Here is a 23,280-nt window from a genome sequence, read left to right as displayed (position 1 = left end):
ATTTCTCTCGGCGGCGGAACGTGGGGCAGGGGTGTGAGCAATGATGCACAGATACTACTTGTCCCCTCCCCACAACATTCCTCAGTGTCCCCTTAGGAGGCTATGATGTGAGGAGCAACGCCAGGGCTCCCTGCATCCAGGTCACTTTCCCCACCTGGACTGTGCTGTGAGGCGAGCATCAGAAGTTGATGCTCTCCTGCCCTCCCCTTACACAGCCCAAGTAAGTTCATGGAGGATAGGTCCATCAATGGCTATTAGCCAAGATGGTCATGGATGCAACCCTATACTCTGGGTGTCCCTAAAACTCTGGTGGTCAGAAGCTGGGATTGATGATAGGATGGGTCACTTGATAAATTGCCCTGTTCTGTTAACTTCTTCTGAAACAGATTTTAAGCTGTCGTGGGATAAGAGGAAACATCCTCTCATGGATTGGTAACTGGTTAAAAGATAAGAAACAAAGGGTAGGGATAAATGGTCAGCTCTCAGAATGGAGAGAGGTAAATAGTGGTGCCCCCTAGGGGTCTGTACTGAGACCAGTCCTCTTTAACATATTCATAAATGATCTGGATAAAGGAGTAAACAGTGAGGTGGCAAAATTTGCAGATGATACAAAACTACTCAAGGTAGTTAAGTCCCAGGCAGACTGCGAAGAGCTACAAAAGGATCTCTCAAAACTGGGTGGTTGGGCAACAAAATGGTAGATGAAATTCAATGTTGATAAATGCAAAGTAATGCACACTGGAAAACAATCCCAGCTATACATATAAAATGATGGGGTATAAATTAGCTATTACCACTCAAGAAAGAGATCTTGGAGTCATTGTGGATAGTTCTCTGAAATCATCCACTCAGTGTGCAGCGGCAGTCAAAAAAGCAAACAGAATGTTGGGAATCATTAAGGGAAAGATAATAAGACAGAAAATATCATATTGCCTCTATATGAATCCATGGTATGCCCACATCTTGAATACTGTGTGCAGATGCGGTCGCCCATCTTCAAAAAGGTAGATTAGAATTGGAAAAGGTTCAGGAAAGGGCAACAAAAATTATTTGGGGCATGGAACCAGGGCTTTGGAGCTGTGCTCCGGCTCCGCTCCGGCTCCAGACAAAAACCTGCTGCTCCACTGCTCTGGAGCTGCTCCGTGCTACAGCTCCGGGCTCTGCTCCAAAGCCCTGCATAGAACAGCTTCTGTATGAGGAGAAATTAATAGGACTGGGACTTTTCAGCTTGGAAAAGAGATGGGGCGGGGGGGGAAAGAGGGGATATGTTAGAGGTCCATAAAATCATGACTGGTGTGGAGAAAGTAAAAAAGGAAGTGTTATTTACTCCACACAAGAACTAGGGGTCGCCAAATGAAATTAATAGGCAGCCAGCTTAAAACAAACAAAAGGAAGTATTTCTTCACACAACGCACAGTCAACCTGTGGAAGTCATTGCCGGGGATGTTTTGAAGGCCAAGACTATAACAAGGTTAAAAAAAGAACTAGATAAATTCATGGAGGATAGGTCCATCGATGGCTGTTAGCCAGGGTGCACAGGGATGGTGGCCCTAGCCTCTGTTTGCCAGAGACTGGGAATGAGCGACATGGAACGGATCACTTGATGATTACCTGTTCTGTTCATTCCCTCTGGGCACCTGGCACTGGTCACTGTCGGAAGACAGGATACTGGGCTAGGTAGACCTTTGATCTGACCCAGTATGGCCTTTTTTCGTTCTTATGTAACAGTCACTGTCAAATGACAGGATACTGGGCTAGACGGACCATTGGTTTGAACCAATATAGCCATTCTTATGACATATAGAACATATATTTTTAAGCATATATACATAACTCTTCAAATATTTTCTGTACATACATCAGTCAGTGATTATGATGACTTGGCTTTCTTTAGAGACCTTACGTTACATTCTTTGTCAGACTTGTATGTAGATACCAGACCCATGGGATCCCTCTAACCCTTATGTACCCCTGTCTGGTTGAAAGAGATCCTTGGGTCACAGACACATTTGAACCAGAATTATTCACCAGTGGTTAAAAGCAATTGAAAATGACATGTGAGTCCTGCACAGTACTTTCTTTGTCATTGTTTATTTGTGGACCAAATTTCTCCAAGCATGTCAGTTACTTGTCTGTTACAAGTGTGGAGTTTTAAAAGGCATAAAAATATCTTAATTATTTTTAAATCACTTTTTCACAGATATGAAATATAATATTAGTTAAAGGAAAGTATGTTTTCTGGGAGAGTGCTGTATAAATACAGGGAAAGCTGTTGCACACAGCTCAGCGGTGAGCGCATGAAAGTTGCAGTTATAAGCAGCAAGACAGTAGAAGGTTGATATAGCTCTTACTGTATTACATCTTACTTTGATAGTCTGCCACTGGGTCCTCTGTTGTCGGGATAATCAGTGAAGTATGGTATGGGTATGTGGGAATGAAACAGGTAGAGAATGAGTGAAAGAGAGTGAACTGAGGGGAAAGACCCAGAGAGGACATATAAATAAAAAGTCATAGAAGTCAGAAATCAAAATGTGTGTAAGTCCATAAAAAGTGACATGTTTCAAAACACTAGTATCTTCATTCATGGACCTGATGGCATTTGTGACTTTGGCTTTAATTAGCCCTTTTATTACTACTAAATTAATTTTAAAACTTGCTTTAAATAGGTAATTTAATTTCAGATTTCCATATTTTGATTTACAAAGGACAAACAAAAATTATGGGACCTAAATTATGCATGTGGTGGGGAGTTCGGGGCTCCCCCCCATTCCCTCTCTTTTTTGATATGACAAATATCCTTGGGGGAGCTATTCACAATAAGCTTTTAGTATTAAAACAGTTACTTAGGTCACTAATTTCTAATTATTCTTTTTTTTTAGTATAAATTAGAAAAACTTTGTTTCAGTGGGTAGTTAAGTGATCTGTGTGAGCGTTGTCATTCCCCCTACACCCCCGTGTATTCCTAGAGGATTTGCATGAAGGGACTGCAGTTACTTTCTGGGGGGTTAGGCTGCTTTGTGTAGCCATCTGTCTCTTTAGATTTGGGGAAGCTATAGCTACCATTAACAACAACCCTCTTCTGCTACCTAGGGATGTAAAATGTTAACCCGGGGTTAACAGTTAAGGTGGGTTAACCGGTAAGACTAATGCTTACTGGTTAACATTTTACATCGCTAGTTCTCAGGCCATCTCCAATGCCCATTGAGGTCCATGGGAATCCTTTAAAATAAATAATTCGCTGTTCTGTGTGTGGGTGTTTCTCACAGCAGGAACATACGCATGCACAGCAGAGGGTGTTGGTTGCCATGTGCATGAGAGTTCCTGCTGTTCACATGCTTGTATGAGGGAGCTGCACCCAACTAACTGCTCCTTCTGGCCCTGAGTTTCTGGCTGTGCCCCTGGGAAGGAAGCAGGGTGATCCCTACTAACCTTTTGGCCCTGTCTCTGCCATCTAGCCCCCTGGAAGCATCTGAGGGTGGAGGGTCTTTGCTGCTTCCCAACTCCCTGCCTTGCCCTAGTCTCAGCTCCTGGAAGTTACTCCAGCTCCAGTTCTCACCCTGTCCCACCATTGGCTCCTGCAGGTGATGTCATAGCTCCAGCCCCTTGCTGCCTCCCATCCCTACTCCTCAGGACTCCTGTGTGGGCTACAGTCTCTGTCCCCCCTTGGCCTGGCTGCTCCACGTCATCCCTCTGGAGGGGACTCCTGCCCCCTCTTCTCTCAACCCAATGTCTCCTGGCTTCCCCCGAGTGCTGCAGAGAGTAGGTGGTAGATACCTACTTCCCAGCTAGTCATCTTCTCTATCTCCAAGATCTTGTGGAGCAGCCTGGGGAAAGGGTACCCGTTCCTCCTGTGGTATGCCCTCTGGCTCATAAATGGATCCAAGGGATAACAAAGAGGACGACTTGCTCCCTCCCTATGTCTCCTGGTATTCCCTAGCTCTGTGAATGGGTGTAGGGAAAGAAAGAGGCTTCCCTTACTCTCCTTGTGCTCTCCTGCACCCACATGGGAGTTCATTAATGAAGGTACTGCTGGGCATGCCTTGTTCCCTACCTCTTTCTGATAGTGCTCTCTTGCCCCCTGCAGAGGTTTGGGGAGTAAAAAATAGTCTTCCTTGGGGCCATAGCCAGAGGTCCAGGGAAGAGGAGAGCCTCTCTAGCCCTGGACTTATACACAGGACAGTCTCTACTGCTGTGTCACTCTTGCAGAGATGGGAAGAATGTGCATGTGAGCTACTGGCAGAATAGTGCATGAGACAGGACATGAAACTGACAAACAATAAGACGGCAAGACTGATTATACCCAAAGGTGCATGTGCACACCTAATAAACTGACAGAAAACAATAGTTTTTCTATCTTAGTCACCATAGATGGTGTGTTATCAAAAGGACAATTTTAAAGCAACTAATTCTGTTTTTAAGTTAGGGTGCCCTTTTAAATATGCATGCTTTAAAATCACAATAATTTTAAGCTTCTTCCTGCAATACAAAGCTTCTTGTGTTAGTGATGACTATTGAATCTGGGAGCAAATATTGACCTGAGTAACTTTTTGTCTGCTTGAAGAGAAAAAAAATCTTACGTCCCAATCCTGCAAAGCCTGCTGGTCCTGAGCCTGCACAGTCTGACGTTCAAGATCTTAGTTGTTTATTTGCATCTTGGGAATTCTGTTTCTTGCCTTTGGGGACTGCTTCCTTCCAGGATCTGTAATAAATACTCGATTGTTTCAAAATAAGGATGTTAATATTTATTAACTTTTTTTTGTTTTATTTTTATTGTCAGTGCATTCTTGTAATTAGTTTCTTTAAGAGTTTGAGTTTTTTCTTTAAGGTCAAATAGTTTAACTTTATAAGAAAAATAAAATAAGCAGAACCCTCCATTTCTCTGTTTAAATCCTGTGAGGGTTGTTTTGAATCCACATATTCCTGGTTTTCATATTTGGTTTTCATACTTTTTTGTGCATTTTAGTACCAGGGGGACTGGCTTTCTTCACTGCTTTATCAGATGATAGAAGAGTAAAAAGCCTTTTATGATGTTAGTTGGAGATTTAAAATGCCAGTGAAGCAGCAGTGACTAGTAAGCTAAGAGATACTAACATTACAATGAATTAATCATCTTTGATTGTTTGACTCCTAAGCACAATATGCATTTGCAGGACTTTTATTTTTTAGAATTTGTAATTAGAATTGTTACATACACTTGAGTGCTTCTGCCCAGTTTTGCTGAGTGCTTAAAATCTAATTTTTTAATTGTGGTGATGGTGTCTCAGTGAAAGGCACTGGTAAATTAATCCAGTGCCTGATTGACTTCATTGCCAGGTATTTTTCTGAAAAATTAATTTGAATTTTCCATTTTTTTTTTCAACAAAGCTCCTGTCAGAGTAAATTTTAATAAATTGTAACAAATTACTGAAATTGTACCTAAGGTTATTCTGAGAAGTTTATCCATTGCAGTATCCTATGATTTTATTTTTTATTCTACTACACTGAAACTCTCACAAAGCCCAGCGGTCAAACCTAGACTAGATTTAAATCAATTTCATTTCATTTGCTTAAATATAATATATAATGTTCAATCTCTGTATATTAGTGGAACCATTAATCATAACGTTACTTTGTTGTGATTTGACATTTACTTTTTGTACGACTGCAATTTGGGACCATAGGTTGATTGACAATTTTGAACAGAAGTAGCCAAATTAACGTATGTACGTGTGTGTGTGTGTCTCCAGGTGCCCAATATTTTCTTTGTACTCTTGCTGTATTTTCTGAAAACCACAAACTATAAAGATATTCTTTATTGCAGTGTTTGCAAGAGGTGTATTCGGAAAATGGATCATCACTGTCCATGGGTTAATAACTGTGTAGGAGAGAATAACCAGAAGTACTTTGTACTGTTTACAGTAAGTTGTTTATTGAGTAAATTTTTCTGTCCAAGCAGAGACAATGAAATTCCAAGCATGACTGTTAAATGGCTGTGAAGATAGGTTTTTGTTTGTTTGTTTGTTTTTATCTTAGTATAACCAAGCTGGGAAATATGTTACAAATTAGCAAAATTTAAATAATTAGGGAGAAAATATTATAAAAGAGCAGGAATAAGTCATCACAAAATGTACTTTGCTATTTATTTTGTCAATTTGTGAAGTATTGGTTAGTATAATTCATAGTGTAGCAGTAAATATACCTCACAAAATCCTCCACAGTAATAATAATGAAGTCTCAATAAGCTCTTTGGGGGAGGGGCTGACTTTTTGTTCTGTATTGATATTTTATTTATGCAGCACTTTGCACAATAGAGTTCAGGTCCATGAGTAGGGCTTTGAGATGCTACAGTAATACAAATAATAATAATATTGTGCCTCATTATTGCATCTGCTGTTACCTCTTTGCTGCGAGGGTGGAGAGAAACCTCATTTTTTTAGCAAGGATTACAGGGGTTCTACTTGTAAGTAGCCAATGTTGGCACTCAAAAATCAGGCAGAAATGCTTCTGATTTTCTGACGGACTGTGTCCTGTATCTACTGTATATAGAGAAAAAGCATGGGAGTGCAAACTTAATTACCATATTTTCCATGTAAACAGTGAAATCTGGGCTTTATTGAAGTCAATGACAAAAATCCCAGGATTTCACCCAAAAAATTCATGTCAAGAGAATATTACAGCTGCACAATTGACTTTTAGTGTTGTTCCATTTTATCAGTAATCTTTTATGGTAAGTCTCTGGGTGGAAGATGGTCTGTTCTGATATTAGGAAATAGGTGCAAGTCTTCAGTCAGGCTTGAAGTAAGAATTGAAAATATATGTATGAACCCCTTAATTTGCTTTTCACTTTATGGTGTATTCTGATATTGCCAGAGGCACAGCTAGTTAGCTTTCTTTTTGAGGCACAATACCTAGTTTAGTTGAGAAAACATGAAAATATTTATGCCGGGTACTTTTCCACTGGACTAGTCTCTTCTCCTCCGTCTGATTAAGCCTGTAGTATCTTAAAAGGGAAATGTAAATGAATCTCTCCTTTCAATAACCAGATTGGAATACCATTCCTAGCTGGTTCATCCCAAATGTGGGATGTTGGATTTCAGTTTCAGTTAAATTTGACAAGTCTGTATTTCAAAGTGGACCATATTAAATACCTAATCTGTCTGAGGAAAAGATTAAACAAGTTTTTCTATTAAGCTCTTTTTAAGGGCTCAAGAGGCGGAAGGATGGTAGCACATAAGAGTGTCAAAAGAAAAATATTTTTCCACTGTCTTTCACTTGCACCTCATTTGGAAGATATTATGTTCCCTAATTCGTTGGTATTTGTCTCATTCTGTACCACTACAATGAAAACCTTCCTACGTACATGTGTGTATGTTGTAAGTGGTGGGGGTAGCAATGCCTGTAGTTAACAATTTAAAATTCTCCATGCTAAGTGTCTGCCTCATGTTGATACTTGTTTATTTAATTTTTAAATTTCCGTGAAAATGGTTCAGCTATTTTTCAGAATGAGATCAAGGAAAAACACATTGTGCCAATAGTAAAAATAAAACCAAAAACCCAGCAAACAAAAACTTACAACTGTTACATTGAAAAGCCCTAGCACTTCCATGCTTTGGAACAGTGACTTGAAATTTGGCCGTGTTGTCCTGGTATCAGGGATGTGCCTTTTGCTGTCCCCCCTGAAAATCAGGCCAAATCTGGCCAAGTTATGAGCCTCTAAAAATCTCATTTTACATATTATCAGTAGAGACTACAAATAGTATATGATAGGCAACATGGCCTTGTGGATAGATAGCTGAACTGGAATTCAGGAACTCTGGGTTCTGTTCCCAGCTCTGCTGTTGTCCTGCTGGGTAACCTTGGGCAAGTCACTAAATCTTTCTGTCTCAGTTTCCCTATCTGTGATATAGGAATGATGATACTGACCTTTGTAAAGCAGTAAAGATCTACTGATGAAAAGTGCTATATAAGGGCGAGGTGTTGTTATCATACAACAAGATTGTATCAGAATGCATATGCACAAGGGGGCCAAATTAAGATTGTCTACCTTAGTTTTGGCATTTCCTAATTTTTTAGTGCTCGACTTTGCAGCCTTAACATTTTTAATGTAGTTCATTTGGACATATGTGTATAAGCAGCTTTTACAGCTATGCTTAAAAATATTTTAAATACCTTGTTGTTTCAGATGTATATAGCACTAATTTCCATGCATGCCCTAATCATGGTGGGATTTCACTTCCTGTATTGCTTTGAAGAAGACTGGACAAGTGAGTATTGACACAGTATTCCTTTCAAATACCAAATTAACCTGTAGAGACAGCATTGTGATATAGTTTAGGGGAAAGGCAGCTTTTTTTACTGCTTGTTGCCAGAGAATGCTGTTAATGTTATGAGCTACTTTTTATTTTTGTGACCATTCCTGGAGTTTTAAAATTCCACCTATCCTGTTAGGACAGAAAATTCCTGAAGGGTTAAGTCCTATTTAAACACACACCATACATAACCTGGAGAACAGATAGAATATTAAGGCTCTATCTCAGTACATAGGAAAAGATTAGTGTATACATGAATGTATCACTGATAATTCCTGCATGCTAAAGTGAGATGGGGAGAATGCATGGGCTCTTTTACAATCACATAATAGAAACCAGCCCTGCAAAACTGTTGAGAAAACTGATCAGCTCAGATGCAAAAATGCACTCTCACATGTTCAGACAACTCTCCCTGCCCTCCAAAACCTAAAAACACCTCATGCTGGAAAAGTCAATGAGTAGAATTTTACAAAGCTGCTTTAAACCATCAGGTTTAATCCACAGTAGTTAGGTAGATTGATTTATTTTTAAAAAGAGCCAGGGCTTGATCAATCCACTTGCCAATACCAAGTAGAAAAGTTTATCTTAGAGGTGGGTGGGTGTATGTGCATGTATTTGCATGCAGGAGGATGAGTTTCAATTTTTGCAGGATTTAAGTTTTCACTTTGAAATAATTACAATTTTAGTCATTAGAACTGTGAAGAAAACCTTACAAATGGGAACTAATGTATTGCAAGCCTGCAGCTCATAACTTTGCCAGGCAGGCACAGAGTTAAACTGATAAAATCTGCAGCTGCCCACAGTGGGCAGAAGGAGGCTGTGGGAGTGGTAAAATAAAGGAGGGTTCCTTTCCCTCTCCAAAATAATCAGGCTCTAGAGAGCTAATGAAAAGTGAGCTGCTTCTCTTTTTCAGGTATGGAATCGCTGAGCAGGATTCAGGGGGCAGGACCCTGGCAGAAAGCAGCTGGGGGGTGCATCTGAGTTTCTGTAGTTACTGCTGACCCTGGACCCTATTGATGGGGTCCTCATCTTTTCTGTATTGGCCTCTGGGTATTAGGTGTCTGGTAAAATTTAGAATCCTTGGTCACGGCAATATCTGCAATTGGTGTACTTGTGGGAAAAGAACTGTTTTTAAGCAGTTCTCAATATTTGATTTCACAGAATTGAGAATATATTAGAATTAATTCATAAGCTAGTAATTAAATATTGTTTGTATCATTTTTCTTTTTTCTTATTTCCCCCTCACTTTCCTAGACTCACAGAAATGCAGGGCTGGAAGAGACCTTAGGAGGTCATCAGGTCCAGTCTCCTGCACTGAGGCAGGACCAAATAAATCTAGACTAGGGGTTCTCAAACTGGGGGTCGGGACCACTGAGGGGGTCATGAGGTTATTACATGGGGGTCATGAGCTGTTCGCCTCCAACCCAAACCCTGCTTTGCATCCAGCATTTATAATGGGGTTAAATATATAAAAAAGTGTTTTTAATTTATAAGGGGGGGGTCACACTCGGAGGCTTACTATGTGAAAGGGGTCACCAGTACAAAAGTTGAGAATTACTGATCTAGACCATCCCTGGCAGGTGTTTGTCCAACCTGTTCTTAAAACCCTCCAGTGATGGAGATTCCACATCCTTCCTTGGAAGCATATACCAGAGCTTAATTACACTTATAATTAGAAGGTTTTTCCTAATATCTAATCTAAATCTCCTTTGCTGAAAAGTAAGCCCTTTTCTTCTTCTACCTTCAGTGGACATGGAGAACAATTGTTCTCCTTCTTTATAATGGCCCTAGCATATTTGAAGACTATCTGGTCCCCTCTTTGTCTTCTTTTCTCAAGACTAAACATGCCCAGTTTTTTAAAATCTTTCCTCATAGATCAAGTTTTCTAAATCTTTTATCAATTTTGTTGCTTTTCTCTGGATTCTCTCCAGTTTATCCATATCTTTCCTATAGTGTAATGCCCAGAACTGGACACGCTAATCCAGTCCTGCAACGTGCTTGTAACCCCTCCCAGTTTATCTTCCTCAAATGTTATAAGCCTACATTCCTCCATTATCAATTACCAATATTGAATAATACCAGATCCAGAACTGACCCCTGCAGGACCCCACTAAATATGTCCTCCCAGTTTGATATCAGACCACTGATAACTATTCTTTGAGTACGGTGTCTCAACCTGTTGTGCACCCACCTTTATAGTAATTTAATGTAGACTGCATTTCCCTAGTTTGCCTATGAGAATGTCATGTGGGACTATATCAAAGACTTACTAAAATCAGGTATCATGTCTACAACTTCCCTTCATCCATTAAGCTAGAAACCCTGTCAAAGAAGGAAATTAGGTTAGTCTGGCATGACTTGTTCTTGACAAATCCATACTGGCTATTCCTTATAACCCTGTTATCCTCCGGGTGTTCACAAATCAAATGTTTAATAATTTGTTCCAGTATCTGTCCAGGTATCGAAGTTAGGATGACTGGTCTATAATTCCCCCCTGGTCCTCATTGTTCCCCTTTTAAAGATAGGTGCTATGTTTTGCCCTTCTCCAGGTCTCTGGGATCTCACCCAACCTCCATGAGTTCTCAAAGATAATTGCTAATCATTCCAAGATTGCTTCAGCTAGTTCCTTAAGTATGCTAGGATGAATTTCACCAGGGCCTGCTGACTTGAGTACAACTAACTTATCTAAATCTTCTTTTAACCTTTTCTTTCCCTACTTGGCTTGCATTCCTTCCTCTTGTTGCTCATCATTGCCCTATTTAGTGAAGACTGAAGCAAAATAGGCATTAAACACCTCTGCCTTCTTGGTGTCATCAGTTATTAGCTCTCCTTCCCTGCTAAATAGGGGACCTACACTTTCCTTCATTTTTTCTCTTGCTCCTAATGTATTTAAAGAACCTCTTTTTCTTTGCCTTTTATGTCCCTCACTAGGTGTAACTCATTTTGTGCCTTTAGACTTTCTGATTTTGTCCCTACATTCTTATGCTGTTCTTTTGTACTTCTTCTTAGCAATTAGTCCATGTTTCCACTTTTTGTAGGATTCCTTTTTGATTTCAAGGTCATTAAAGAGCTCCTGATGGAACTATATTGGCTTCTTACTATTCTTCCTGTCTTTCCTTTGCATCAGGATAGTTTGCAGTTGCACCTTAAATAATGTCTCCTTGAGAAACTGTCAGCTCTTCTGAACTACTTTTTCCCCTTAGATTTTTTTCCCCCATGGGACCTTATATACCACTTCTCTGAGTTTGTTAAAGTCTGCTTTTTTGAAGTCCATTCTCCTCATTTTGCTCCTCTCACTCACTCCTTCCTTTCCTTAGAATCATAAAGGCTATCATTTCATGATCACTTTCACCCAAATTGCCTTCCACATTCAGATTAGTTACCAGTTTCTTCCTGTCAGAATCAATCTAAAATGGTTGTTCCCTCCCTCCCCTGGTTACTTCCTCCACTTTCTGAAACTTTGTCTCCAGTACACTCCAAGAATTATAGGAAATGTTGTGTTTTGCTGTATTACTTTCCCAACAGGTGTCTGGGTAGTTAAAAGTCCCCCATTACTACAAGGCCTTGTGTTTTGGATATTTCTGTTGTTTGTTCAGGAAATGCCTCATCGATCTTGTCTTCCCAATTTGGAGGTCTATAGTAGACACCTACCGTGACATCACTCCTACTTTTTTATCCCTTTTATCTTTACCTAGAGACTTTCTGCCTCTCACCTCCTTGTGGACCTCAGAACAGGTGTATATATTCTTGATACATAATGCAATACCTCCTCCCTGTTTCTCTTGCTGGTTCTTCCTGAATAAGCTATATCCCTCTATACCAATATTCCAGTCATAAGACTTTCACAGCTACCCTTTTAAACCCTGCTTAACCTTGCAGGGACATTTCAGTATAGATAAACCTTATGGGAAAAAGGGGATGGGTTTGAAAGAACCAAGAATATATAATCTTTCTTGGTCTTCAAAAGTCAGTTATGAAAGGAACATGCTATGCTTTTTATAATGGACAATTGGTGCTACTGAAGTAATCTTCTCTGGTTTCCTCTGTGTCCTGAGCATCAACTTGAGGTGCCCCTTCCTAATGGATTTAATCATAGAGAAAATTAGTAAAAACTCTACGGATAGAATGTGCGAGTGGTGGGGTCCAGGTGAGAGCACTCGAGGGGGGCTTAGTTGGAAAAGAAAATTGCATGCCATACATATCACAGCACAAGTTTCTTTTTCTTCAAATTAACAGTACTAATTATCTTGGTATCTCACTTCCTTGGGAATCACATACCCTTTCAGTAGGCCTCTGATTATGGAAGTCATGTCAGTTTCTTATTTTGATAGGAGAATTTTGTTTGACTAACTGTTGAGAACTTGAGATAACCTGATATGTAATATCAGTGGCAGAATTTACTGCTTAGTAACACGTGTTTGTAGTTTTACATGTGGGCTCTGTTCCCTAGTCCCATATTTTTGAGTATTCATTGTTTTGTCATGCTTTCACAGAATGCAGCTCCTTCTCTCCACCAACTACAGTGATCCTTCTTATCCTCTTGTGTTTTGAGGCTCTCTTGTTTCTTATCTTCACATCTGTAATGTTTGGGACCCAGGTACACTCCATCTGCACTGACGAAACGGTGAGTTCTCCATGGTCATGCGTTTCCTCGCTCACAGTTGTAAGATCTATGAAATGTCATGTGGTTCTCCTTCACTGCTCTAGCATGCGTTGGATCTTCTGAGGCTGATATAAAATAAACTAAGCCTGCACAGTGGCTGAGTTCACTCTAGATGGCTAGCATAAGAAGTTGAGTAGTGTGAGGATATTGCAACTACAGCAACAGTGAGTGATATTTTTATCTTAACCAGCATAAGGCAACAATGTGGAGGTTACACAGAGACTGTGGAGTCCCTTATTCAGCACTGCATCCTGCCCTCCTCTTCTTCAAAGGTGAAGTCCCTGACTTGTAATAGTACTTTTACCCTTGAGAATGGTATCAGACTTCACCAGTCATGCTCAGAGTGTCTGTCATAGCTTAACAGAAGTCCAAGATCTTCCTTAGGTAACCTAATTGGGTAGGTTGGGGGAAGTGATAACCTTAAAGAGGCCACAACTGAGTGTCTTAGGGTTTCCCAACTTTTTCCCCCTGAGGCCCACCTGGGCAGCTGCAATGGGCACTGCGGCCCTCTGTCAACACGTGTCTGACAGAGAGAGGGGCACTGCGGGGTCCCTCGCCTCAGCAGGGACCAGGGCCAGCAAGAGGGTGAAGGGGCCACAGCCAGCCCCTGCCGACACCCTCCACTTCAGCAGCCTACTGAGTACTTTGAGCTTGTCACCTGGCAGCCCTGTCACCCACCCAACACCCTGGCGTGCCTCACAGGCACCCCTTGCCCGGAAACAAGGGAAGGGCTTGGGGGCCGCCAATCTCAGGCATAGGCAAGAACTCAGGCTGGGCCCAGCCATTATCTGATTGTCCCGATCACGGCATTGTCCAGGTGGGAACAGAGCAGCACTGCCAAGCCCCAGTCCCAGGGGCAGAGGAGAGGGTGAAGGCCTGATTCTCCAAGGGGCCCGACAGTGACGGAACCCGCTGGTTACCTCTCAGAGCCGGCCCCTTCTCTGCACCCTCTGCCCATTGCCTGGTGGCTCCTCTTCGCCTTCTGCCATCCACCGGCAGCACTGGGCTCTTCCGGTCCTGGGCAGGTGCCATCACTGGCCACCACTCCATCAACGTATACAGTTTGCGGGGCAATGCCCTCCCAAACTCCACCCATGGCAGAGGGACTGTCAGTGGCCCGCAGCTGACAGTATGGGAACCCCTGTGTTTAGTGGGCAAGTCTATGGAGAGTTTAAACAAAGTTAGAATCCAGCATTCAGGACCATGTGAGAGCAGTCTGCTTCTCTCAGCTCTTCATTCCCTAGCTAGCTTCATGATACTTGCATTCAGGTCTACTTTGTTCCAGGGAAAGTTGCAGATATTTTCTGCTGAGTAGGGTCCCAGGAGAGTATATTGCTGAACAACTGGCTCCTACCAAGACAAAATGTATCAGCTTACATAAATTAATGGTGGTGTCTCTAAAGTCATTACTGAATGGGTGCCTAAAGCTAGGCACTTTAAATAAGTGCCCTGATTTTCACACACGCTGGGCATCTTTAGAAATAGTCACTTATATTGTTTATGTACATATGGATATAGGTTCCTGAATATAGGGTCCTGAGGTTTTTAAAGGCAGGGGGAGGGCTTTTATTCTTTTACAACTTCCTTCTATGTCACCTGTGTTACACATCATTTGTTAGCACCAAGGTTGCGTCTATTTAGCATGTGATTCTTATGTTGAGGAACACTTTGAAAAGAAATGCTATTAAATGTGGTCTTTTTTACTTCTTCTTTCACCTTGCATTTTGTTGGGCTGGAGTAAGTTTCCTCCAATGCAGACTTGAGCTCTGAGAATCTCCCATCCTCACCCCACCCTCTCATATATACCCCACAGTGGTGATTCTCCTCTGCTAGAAGAGGGCTAGATCAGTTTCTGACAGAGCCTGAAATTTTGCTCCTTGTGTTACCTATGGAGATGGCATCACCAGTGAGCAGGGCAAAGTGCTTATTCCCTCTTTGGAGCTGCCCATACTCCTGCTTGCACATAACTTCCAGGACTGGGAGTTGAAGACTCACACTTGTTCTACAGTGCACTGAGCTGCAGTGCAGGGGATCCATTTATTAACAATAGACAGGAAGAAGAGGATTTTGCAAAAAGGCTCTAAATTAAAGACTGAAATGGTCTGCCCATTACAGATAGCTGGAATCAAGGATTATCATTCTCTACTCAAACCAAACAATGCATTTATAGCAACAAGAGCTGTATGCTTAAGACCTAATTTATTTTATGGATTGCAAATATTATAAGGATTTTTTTACGTGATTGATTAAGGACTGTTTCAACTGATTGCTTGAAAGCTTATTTTTGCTCTCCCTCTAATCTTTACTAAACCAATATCAATTTTTTTCTCTTCATTCAGTATACTTATTTAACTTTCTCCCTGCTGTCTGCCCATGCATGTTTTGGCAGCAGTTTTAAGAGGCACTGGGTACATTCAGCCCTGCTGAACAGAGGGCATTTCCTGAACTTGCATGGTGAATCTGGGAGCATTATAGGGATTCTCTTGGGTTTTTTTTGTCTGCAAATATATAAATGGGTTCATATAAAACTTTCCCTTATCCAACATAGGCATATGGAATGCTTTCATCCAATGAAAGTACATGTTGTAATTCTGTTTTAAAATTGACATATGTAACAATTGTAGGGTATTTTTTAAGAGGTTTGAGCATATTTTTAAATGTGATCAAAAATGGCAATTTTGTTTTCCAAGGAATATTTCCTATCCTTTTTTAAAGGAAAGGCTCTCTATAGGTAAATTTTGTATTTTCTTACTCCATCCATGCAATAAGGGGTAATTGAGAGATCCTTTTCCTGAAAGCAGAACCACAGCAATTAAGTGCTTGACTGAAAGTGTGATATTTCTGTTTTCAGGGAATAGAACAATTGAAAAAGGAAGAGAGAAGATGGGCTAAAAAAACAAAATGGATGAACATGAAAGCAGTATTTGGCCATCCGTTCTCTATAGCATGGCTTAGCCCATTCGCTACTCCAGACCAAGGAAAGGCAGACCCCTACCAGTATGTGGTCTGAAGAATTCTTGACCAGAATTTCCACTAAAATAAAACCACATTTCAGCACTACTGTTATATAATTTTTATATGAATGTTTAGAACAAAATGGAAAACAGAAACTCTTTTTATGTCTGTTAAAGGCTGTTCATTGCAGAGAAAAAAAAAGAAAAAAAGCCCTGTGTTCGGCAATTTTAGATAATACTATGTCTCTGGTGGCTGAAGCATCTTCTTTTCCCTGTGTTTTTTTTAAACTTGTTAACTTTACTTGCCTTTGTTTCTATCTGCTTTCTGGTATGGCATAACTAATGTGAAGGAGACCCTCTTTCTCTGTTGTTCCTGTCTCTGCTAACTCAGTAGACTGTCCTGCTGTCTCTAGACTGCGAGGATATCTGTGTAAGTGCCAACGGTGCCACATTCCTACACAGATCTCTTCAGACCTGCTAATGGTGTGTACAGCTCTGACTGGGCAGTGAGTTTCTTTCGTAAGAGAGGACTTCAACTGGGAAATAGATACTTGGCTTATTGAACACTGAAAGGTGGAAGACGAGGGTGGGATGCTATGCGAGAGCCAATGAATACTGTGGTCACATGCAGTTAAAGTATTTAAAACAAATGTTGCCAATACCACCTTTTTTGTTTCCAGAGACAAAATTGATTCCGTCTTTCTGGCATTATTTTGTCTGCTCCCTCCCTTGTAAGCAGGTAATGTTGCCCCTCTAGGGAAAATATGGCCGCTTTGGTGGAAGACTTTCTCAATTAAATGCCTTACACTTAGAGGAAAAAAGAAATTTCATTTTAAAACTCTTAAGATCTTGTTTGTATATGTCTGTCTTTGATAAACAAGCTGTTGAAGTGATGCCTACTCAACAGTGTTAACATGTAGAACATGACAATTTGCCATAAAAGCTTAGCACTGATGGTTTGTGTAGGTCTACCTGTGAGAATTAATTTTCTGTTCTTAGGACTACCCATCTTTACAACTTTGAAAATCTCTTCTTATGTTCATACGTATAAATATTTTAAATTGGGAAATGTCAGTGTTAAGGAGTATGCATGCCTACTGTCATGACTGTGTGAATAGTAACCTCTGTGCTGTAAACGGTTGACAGAGGGACAGAGGGCATTCCATCAAAAACAAATTCAGGTAAAACTAAATCTTATGTGACTGAAACTAATGTTTTTGTATCTGGACAGGAATTTTATTATATTCTGGATCATTTTGAAAAGGGGCAATTAGCATAGTGCCAGTCGGACCCATCAATCAATCATAAAGGAAAAGTGTAAATAAGTTGTATCCATAGATTCCGGTGTAACCTTTCCTTTTTTTAAAAACACTTTTATTTTGTAAAATGACCTATTAGGCTGAATCGAAGCCATGGGGGCGGAGGGAGGGAAGTACAGGGAGGAAAAGGCTAATGGATCTGTCTCACTTTGAAAGTAATGTGAATGCTGCATCTTTTCAATTCTGTCAATGCTTCCATATGGAAAACAAATGCAATAAAACTTTTCCAAAAACTGTTTCTGCTCCTTTCCTACTCTAAATGTTTGCACAATTTAAATGTCTTTAAATTTTCGTCTGCATCCAAGCTGGGAGAAGCATGAAGGTGAAATAACTTTGGTGCTCCAGTTTTTAAGTTTAAAAAGTAGTTAATCAGTAATGCACTGTTAGCTATTTAACCACCTAAAGGTTAACTACATTTACTACATCCAGACCCCATATTTTTCTCCTGCTTGCTGAGGAGTAAATCCACAGTAGTGTGTTCATATATCTCAATCTGTTGCTCTAGGAATGCACACAGAGGCTTCTATGACCTCATTATATGCTTCAACAGGAGACATTGGTGGAAGAAAGATACCTTTAGCATGCACACAGTTCTTAAGGGACAGTTACATGACCAGAAAGACTTTTTTTATTTTTCTTTATTATCAATCTCTACTGGGAAACCCATTCTCATGTGTGTGTTTGAAAACCCCAGAATATGTTTACCTCTTTAATTCTAATTTGTGGTATGATAGAGGATTTAATGAGTGATGCTGTCTGGTTAAAAATCATGGGTCAGATCCTCAGCTGATATAAATTGGCTTAGCCAGTGAGAGCATGAAGCTATACTGATTTACACCTGCCTACACTCTGGTCCTGTAACATTTTAAAAACACAATCCAGTATGTTAATCCAGATTATTAAAACTGAAAATTAAAAAACGTGTATTTTTGCTATATTAGTTTACCCTTTAACATTTCTCTGACTGGCAAATTCCACTGTTTCTAGTTCAGGTTTCAGAGTAACAGCCGTGTTAGTCTGTATTCGCAAAAAGAAAAGAAGTACTTGTGGCACCTTAGTTTCCACAGTATGCATCCGATGAAGTGAGCTGTAGCTCACGAAAGCTCATGCTCAAATAAATTGGTTTGTCTCTAAGGTGCCACAAGTACTCCTTTCCTTTTTGTTTCTAGTTCGTTTGTGGTCTGCCTTTCTCATGCATTATAGCAATTATATTTACATACCACAGGGTAGTTTACATGAGTAACTAAAATGCCAGAACATTTTATTGGTTTTACATTTGGTAAACTTTTTTTCCTCTCAAATCCAAATGTTATCAGACAATGGTTATTTGGAGGATAACTGCTGTGATTACATATAGTAATATAGTACACTTTTCTTTTAAGTGAAATTTCAAAACAGCTTTTAGAAATACCCGTGGTTTTCTCTATTTCCAGAACTGTGTATATCTGACAGTGACCAATGGTCTGTCATTTTACTGATACTTCCCAGAAGGAGGTACAGTGAGATGCAGCTCAGTATTTGAATGTGTGAGAGGCAGACTTACCAAATTGTGTCAAGGTAAGTCGTTTTTTTTTAATTCCCAGAAGTGATACATTACTTGACTTTATTTTTGAAATTCTCCTGCCTTTCTCATGCATTCAAATGGTAAGCAGCATTTCCTGTGTTTTCATTTGAGAACTAACTTTAAATGAGTACTCGTGAACCCATGACTTTGGAATATTACTAACTAAGCTTTGTGCAAGGTGCTGTTTTTTCCTAGTTTTGTATCACTATTTCTCTTCTTTTTAGAGTCTTTTTTTACATGTCTTAGACACTTTTCCTTCTTAAACCATCCCCTCTCTAGTCTATCTCTTTAGACCGTCCTGACAGCAGCACAGGTGACACCATATTAGATCAGGACACAGAGTTTTAATAGTCCGCAATCTCCATGTCCTGAATACATGTTAAATGGATTGCTGGGTACTGCACAACAGGATTATCAGATTAACTGCACTCTGTCTAATTAGCACAACCTCCTGTTGAGCTTGTGTACATGACAGCCTAAATTACTAGATAATGTGTGGGATCTAAAATTTAAAAAAATGCTACCCAAAAGTTATAGCGCTGTTACTCCACTTCACCACAGAACTGTGAAAAAGGAATTAACACAATGGTGAACCAGGCCTATAGGCTCTGCTGTTTGGGAATCAGTTTAAGCAATAGAAAAAGAGCTTCGTTTCCCATCTCTTCCCTTCCTGTTACACACACTTGCACTAGTTCTTAAAAATAACAGCAGTGAGGATAGTAATGGTTTGTTTCTAACTGCAGATAGCTTCCGCGTTGGCTAGCAAACTGCAGAGAACCTAACCTGCTTCTGTGCTTTAAGATGAAAAGTGCTTCAAGCTCACCACTCCAATAGTGCAATTGCAGGACTCAGAAGCAGACTTGTTCATGTCCCTGTGAGAAACTAAGCAATAGTTTTAAACAGGGCTAGAAAGGCATTGTTTTTGTGTGTGTGAATATTGCCTGTCTCCAGTACTGCCTGACAGAAGAACAGAAGCTGAGCACCATACTCGCCAAGCAGCAATGACCGTAATGGTGCCTACGTTTGCAAGGGTTTCCTGTTAGAGTGTATAATACGTTGTCAAAGCCACGCAGTTCCTCATCCCTTCTGGAAGCTGTTTAGGCTACGGGCGTTCTCAAAAGTCTTTTTTAAAATTCTGGCTTGTGTGAACAAATGGAAAACTGCTCTAAATGAACTGTGAAAAAGGTTCCAGTTTAATGCACAGAACTGCATGGTGCTCTTCCTCTCCTGCCTGCCTATACCAAATCCAAATCTCTATTTTGAAACTACAACTGCCACTATCTGAAAACCTGTATCAAATTATTTATCAGGCCTCCTACTTGTAAAGTGGTGGTTACACTCTGATCAGATAAAAGCAAAGCCTGGGATGATTTTTCAGCCAAGTTCTCCTTAAAGAATCTATGGATAATTAGAGAACCAGTAGAATTATAACATCACAATAATGAGAGGAAAGTATTCTTAGACTCTGTTCCTATTTAACTTTAGCAGAATTCCGAGAGAAGATCTTTAATAAAGACCCAATATTTTTAATTAAGGATGGAGGAAGTTCTTACTCTAGATTTATTTGTTACAGTAAGCCCAGGCTGCCCATTTATGGACCAGGGCCCTGTTGTGATAGGCACTAAACAAACACACAACAAAAAGACAGTTTGTGGTGCGAAGAACTCACAATTCAAGGCTATCTCTACACTAGAGAGCTTAAAGCGGTACAGCTGTACCACTGCAGCTGCGCCACTGTAAAGTCTCCTCTTTAGCCACTCTATGCTGACTAGGGAGTGCTCAAAAAATTAAGAAGCTTTTACTGCAAGAATTACATAGAAAATTGTTGTTCTCTGAAGATTTGTGTGTGTGCTCGCGCCAAACTTGGAAACTTGATTCAATCGGTAAAGTATAAAACAAAACATTTTTGCCCTGCCTTAAATGGAGATTACGACACAATCATTAGTATGGATATAGATATTATGTATGCATATGCATGCGCCCCCTCTATAGTAATGGGTGCTGCATAATTGCCAGTAATAAATGATAAAAATCTCTTCTTTTTCATCTACAGGGTATCGAGCGTCTTAAGAATCAGAAACCTACTTGGGAAAAAGTCAGCAGCTGGGAAGCGATGAAACTGGCTTTTGGTGGTAATTTCTCCCTGAGCTGGTTCAATCCTTTTTCAGGCCTGAGTTGCAAAAAGGCTCCACCATCTGGGGTGGCAGCAGTCACTCCACCTGAAATAGTGACCGAAGAGGCTCTTGAGCAATTCTTGGAACAAGAGGTTGCTGTCCAAGTGTTAAATGAATAAGCAAAATGCTCTCCAAAATGTCAACAAAGGCTCTCTGTTTTCATGAAATGTTCGCACCCCAGATTTAGCTTTAAGGGACCATGGTGCAGAAAACATCTGGACATATTTGTCCAGAAGTCAGGTGCAGTACTAGTAGAAGCAATGCAAATCTCTACTGACTGCCCAACCAATAATGTAAAACGTATAAGCTCCATTTCCACCACTGGAAAGGTTTTATTAAGCAAAGAGCAACTGCCCAGCTTTGCACAGTTCCTAATTGTTTGTTCAAGGAGTAACTCCTTTTTTGGCTCACTAGGTGCTGATGCTGCCTTTAACCCAGGAAGTTCCCAGTTCAGATTTCAGCTGTCTTAAAGTTCAGGGCAGATCCACAGATGGGCAAATTCATCCTGGTGTAACTCCATTGACATCACTGGAATTGTGCTGGGGATAAATTTAGCCCAGAGTAACTCCAGCTACTGCCTGAGATTCTTCTATTTGAAGGCCTGATCCAATGCCCATTCATTTGTGCAAGGGGAGCCATTCCACTGACTTCTATGGGCTTTGAATCAGGCCCTAAGTGTGATGGTGACTGACTCACTGGCAGACATAACAGGTGAATCTGGTATATTGCTACTGTTTAGTAAACAAAACAGATGAATACGTGAATCTTGGCAGCATGGTAAATCTGCCAGATCAAGTCTTTATCAGTGTGTCATGAAATTCTATTTGCTGTTAATAGCAGGATTGTTTTTAAGAAGGAAACCTGCTTAGTTACAGTAGCTTCCATTAAAGTGTGTGTCTGACATGCTGTAATATTGCCTTAAATGTCAATATCTTAAAATATTCAGCTGTCAATTCTTGGTTAGAAGTGGACTTTTTAAAGGTGACCACTATTGAATATTTTAGATAGTTACACATTTATAGTTAGTAAATGTTTACATGAGAATACATGCTAGATATAAAAGTTTTATTACCATGGGTTGGAAAGGTTACACAGCCCATGAGTGGCAAAGTCATAAATGAGTTATATGAGTCATCCTAAAAGGAGGCCAATACAATCTTTTCTATCAAACGACATTGTCCTACACAGATTCTATATTGCAAATGAATATGAATGAAGAAAAGTTTATTTTAGGAATATTTTAGCCTTTTTTTAATAGTCTTTTTCGGTCATCTTTTCCTTGTAAAAACAGGTACCTTAGCTACCATCAATTTAATTCTATAGAACCCAAGGAAGCCATAGTTTGGCCCTGCCACTGGCCTGTCAGGTGACCTTGGGCAAGTTGCTTCCCCTCTCAATGCCTCAGTTTCTCTAACACAGGGATAATGAAACCTACCTCCTCTCTGAAGAGCATAGAACTCTATGGATGAAAGGCATTATGATGTAAGAGGTAGGTGATGATTTTATTTATTAAAGAGGTTCCAGATGGAACCTGTATCAACCAGCCTCATTTGAAAAATGTTCAGAATTTAAAATAAAATAAAACCCCACAGCCTTAGTGTGTAATGACTTGACACACAGGAGTACTGAAAAGAGACTGTCTTTGTTCCAGTCCCCTGCCATGGGTCACAATAAATAAATCCCCTTATGATCTGATGTGGGTTAGTATGCACTGACTCTGGCAGCGGCTACAAGCAATTTGTTGAAAAACAGGAAAACTTTTTGAGCAAACATTTCAGAAAAATTGCGCCTCCTCCCTTCTTTTTAAATTGAGAAAATCTGAAACTTTTCTAGGTGCTCTAGTCAACAGGAATTAAGAATCAGGTTTGTTCCTATATCTACAGCTTACTTTAAAAGAAAACCTGTCCTTCTATATACTAAGCTGTTGTTCTGTCATCAGAAACAAACAGAACATCTCTTCTGTAAACTGCTCAGGATGTAGTTGTATCTGACTATAGTAAAGTGAGCAACTGTCACTCTTCTGCACCCAAAGTGCACTTTTATCTAACAGTGTTTCAAAGCAAGAGGGCGAAGAGGAACACTTAAGAAACTACATGGGGGAGTTAGTGGGGGGGGGGGAAGGGAACATTTAAGGAGGGAAAATAAGACTGGACCTTTTAACTCATGTATTCTAGTTCTGTCTTGGTGTTTGGCCTGAGGTAAGTCATTTAACCTCTCAGCCTTAGGCCATGTCCACACTTACAAGCTTACAGCAGCACAACCGTACTGATATAGCTGTGCTGCTGTAAGAGCGCTCGTGCAGCTGCTCTATGCTGACG

The 23,280-nt window shown here is 40.2% G+C and overlaps 1 protein-coding gene and 1 long non-coding RNA gene across 4 annotated transcripts in view; one reads left to right on the top strand and one right to left on the bottom strand.

Annotated features, from left to right (window-relative positions):
- The window catches only part of ZDHHC3 (zDHHC palmitoyltransferase 3), a 31,493-nt gene extending 14,031 nt beyond the window's left edge, over positions 1-17,462 (top strand). For all 3 annotated transcript variants that reach the window (XM_073333145.2, XM_073333143.2, XM_073333144.2), the window contains exons 4-7: positions 5,801-5,897; positions 8,162-8,243; positions 12,782-12,912; positions 15,803-17,462. In XM_073333145.2, the coding sequence (XP_073189246.1) occupies positions 5,801-5,897; positions 8,162-8,243; positions 12,782-12,912; positions 15,803-15,961 (469 nt within the window). In that variant the 3' untranslated portion in view covers positions 15,962-17,462. The remainder of the gene's footprint in view (positions 1-5,800; positions 5,898-8,161; positions 8,244-12,781; positions 12,913-15,802) is intronic.
- Positions 2,083-23,280, bottom strand: part of LOC140907365 (uncharacterized) — a 28,881-nt gene continuing 7,683 nt past the window's right edge. The window contains exon 3 of the long non-coding RNA XR_012157474.1: positions 2,083-4,699. This is a non-coding gene — a long non-coding RNA (uncharacterized LOC140907365). The remainder of the gene's footprint in view (positions 4,700-23,280) is intronic.

This window comes from Lepidochelys kempii, chromosome 2, assembly GCF_965140285.1.
Source record: "Lepidochelys kempii isolate rLepKem1 chromosome 2, rLepKem1.hap1, whole genome shotgun sequence".
Classification (NCBI taxonomy): Eukaryota; Metazoa; Chordata; order Testudines; family Cheloniidae; genus Lepidochelys; species Lepidochelys kempii.
Note: the sequence above shows the minus strand (reverse complement) of the source record. Positions and strands in the feature narration are given on the sequence as shown.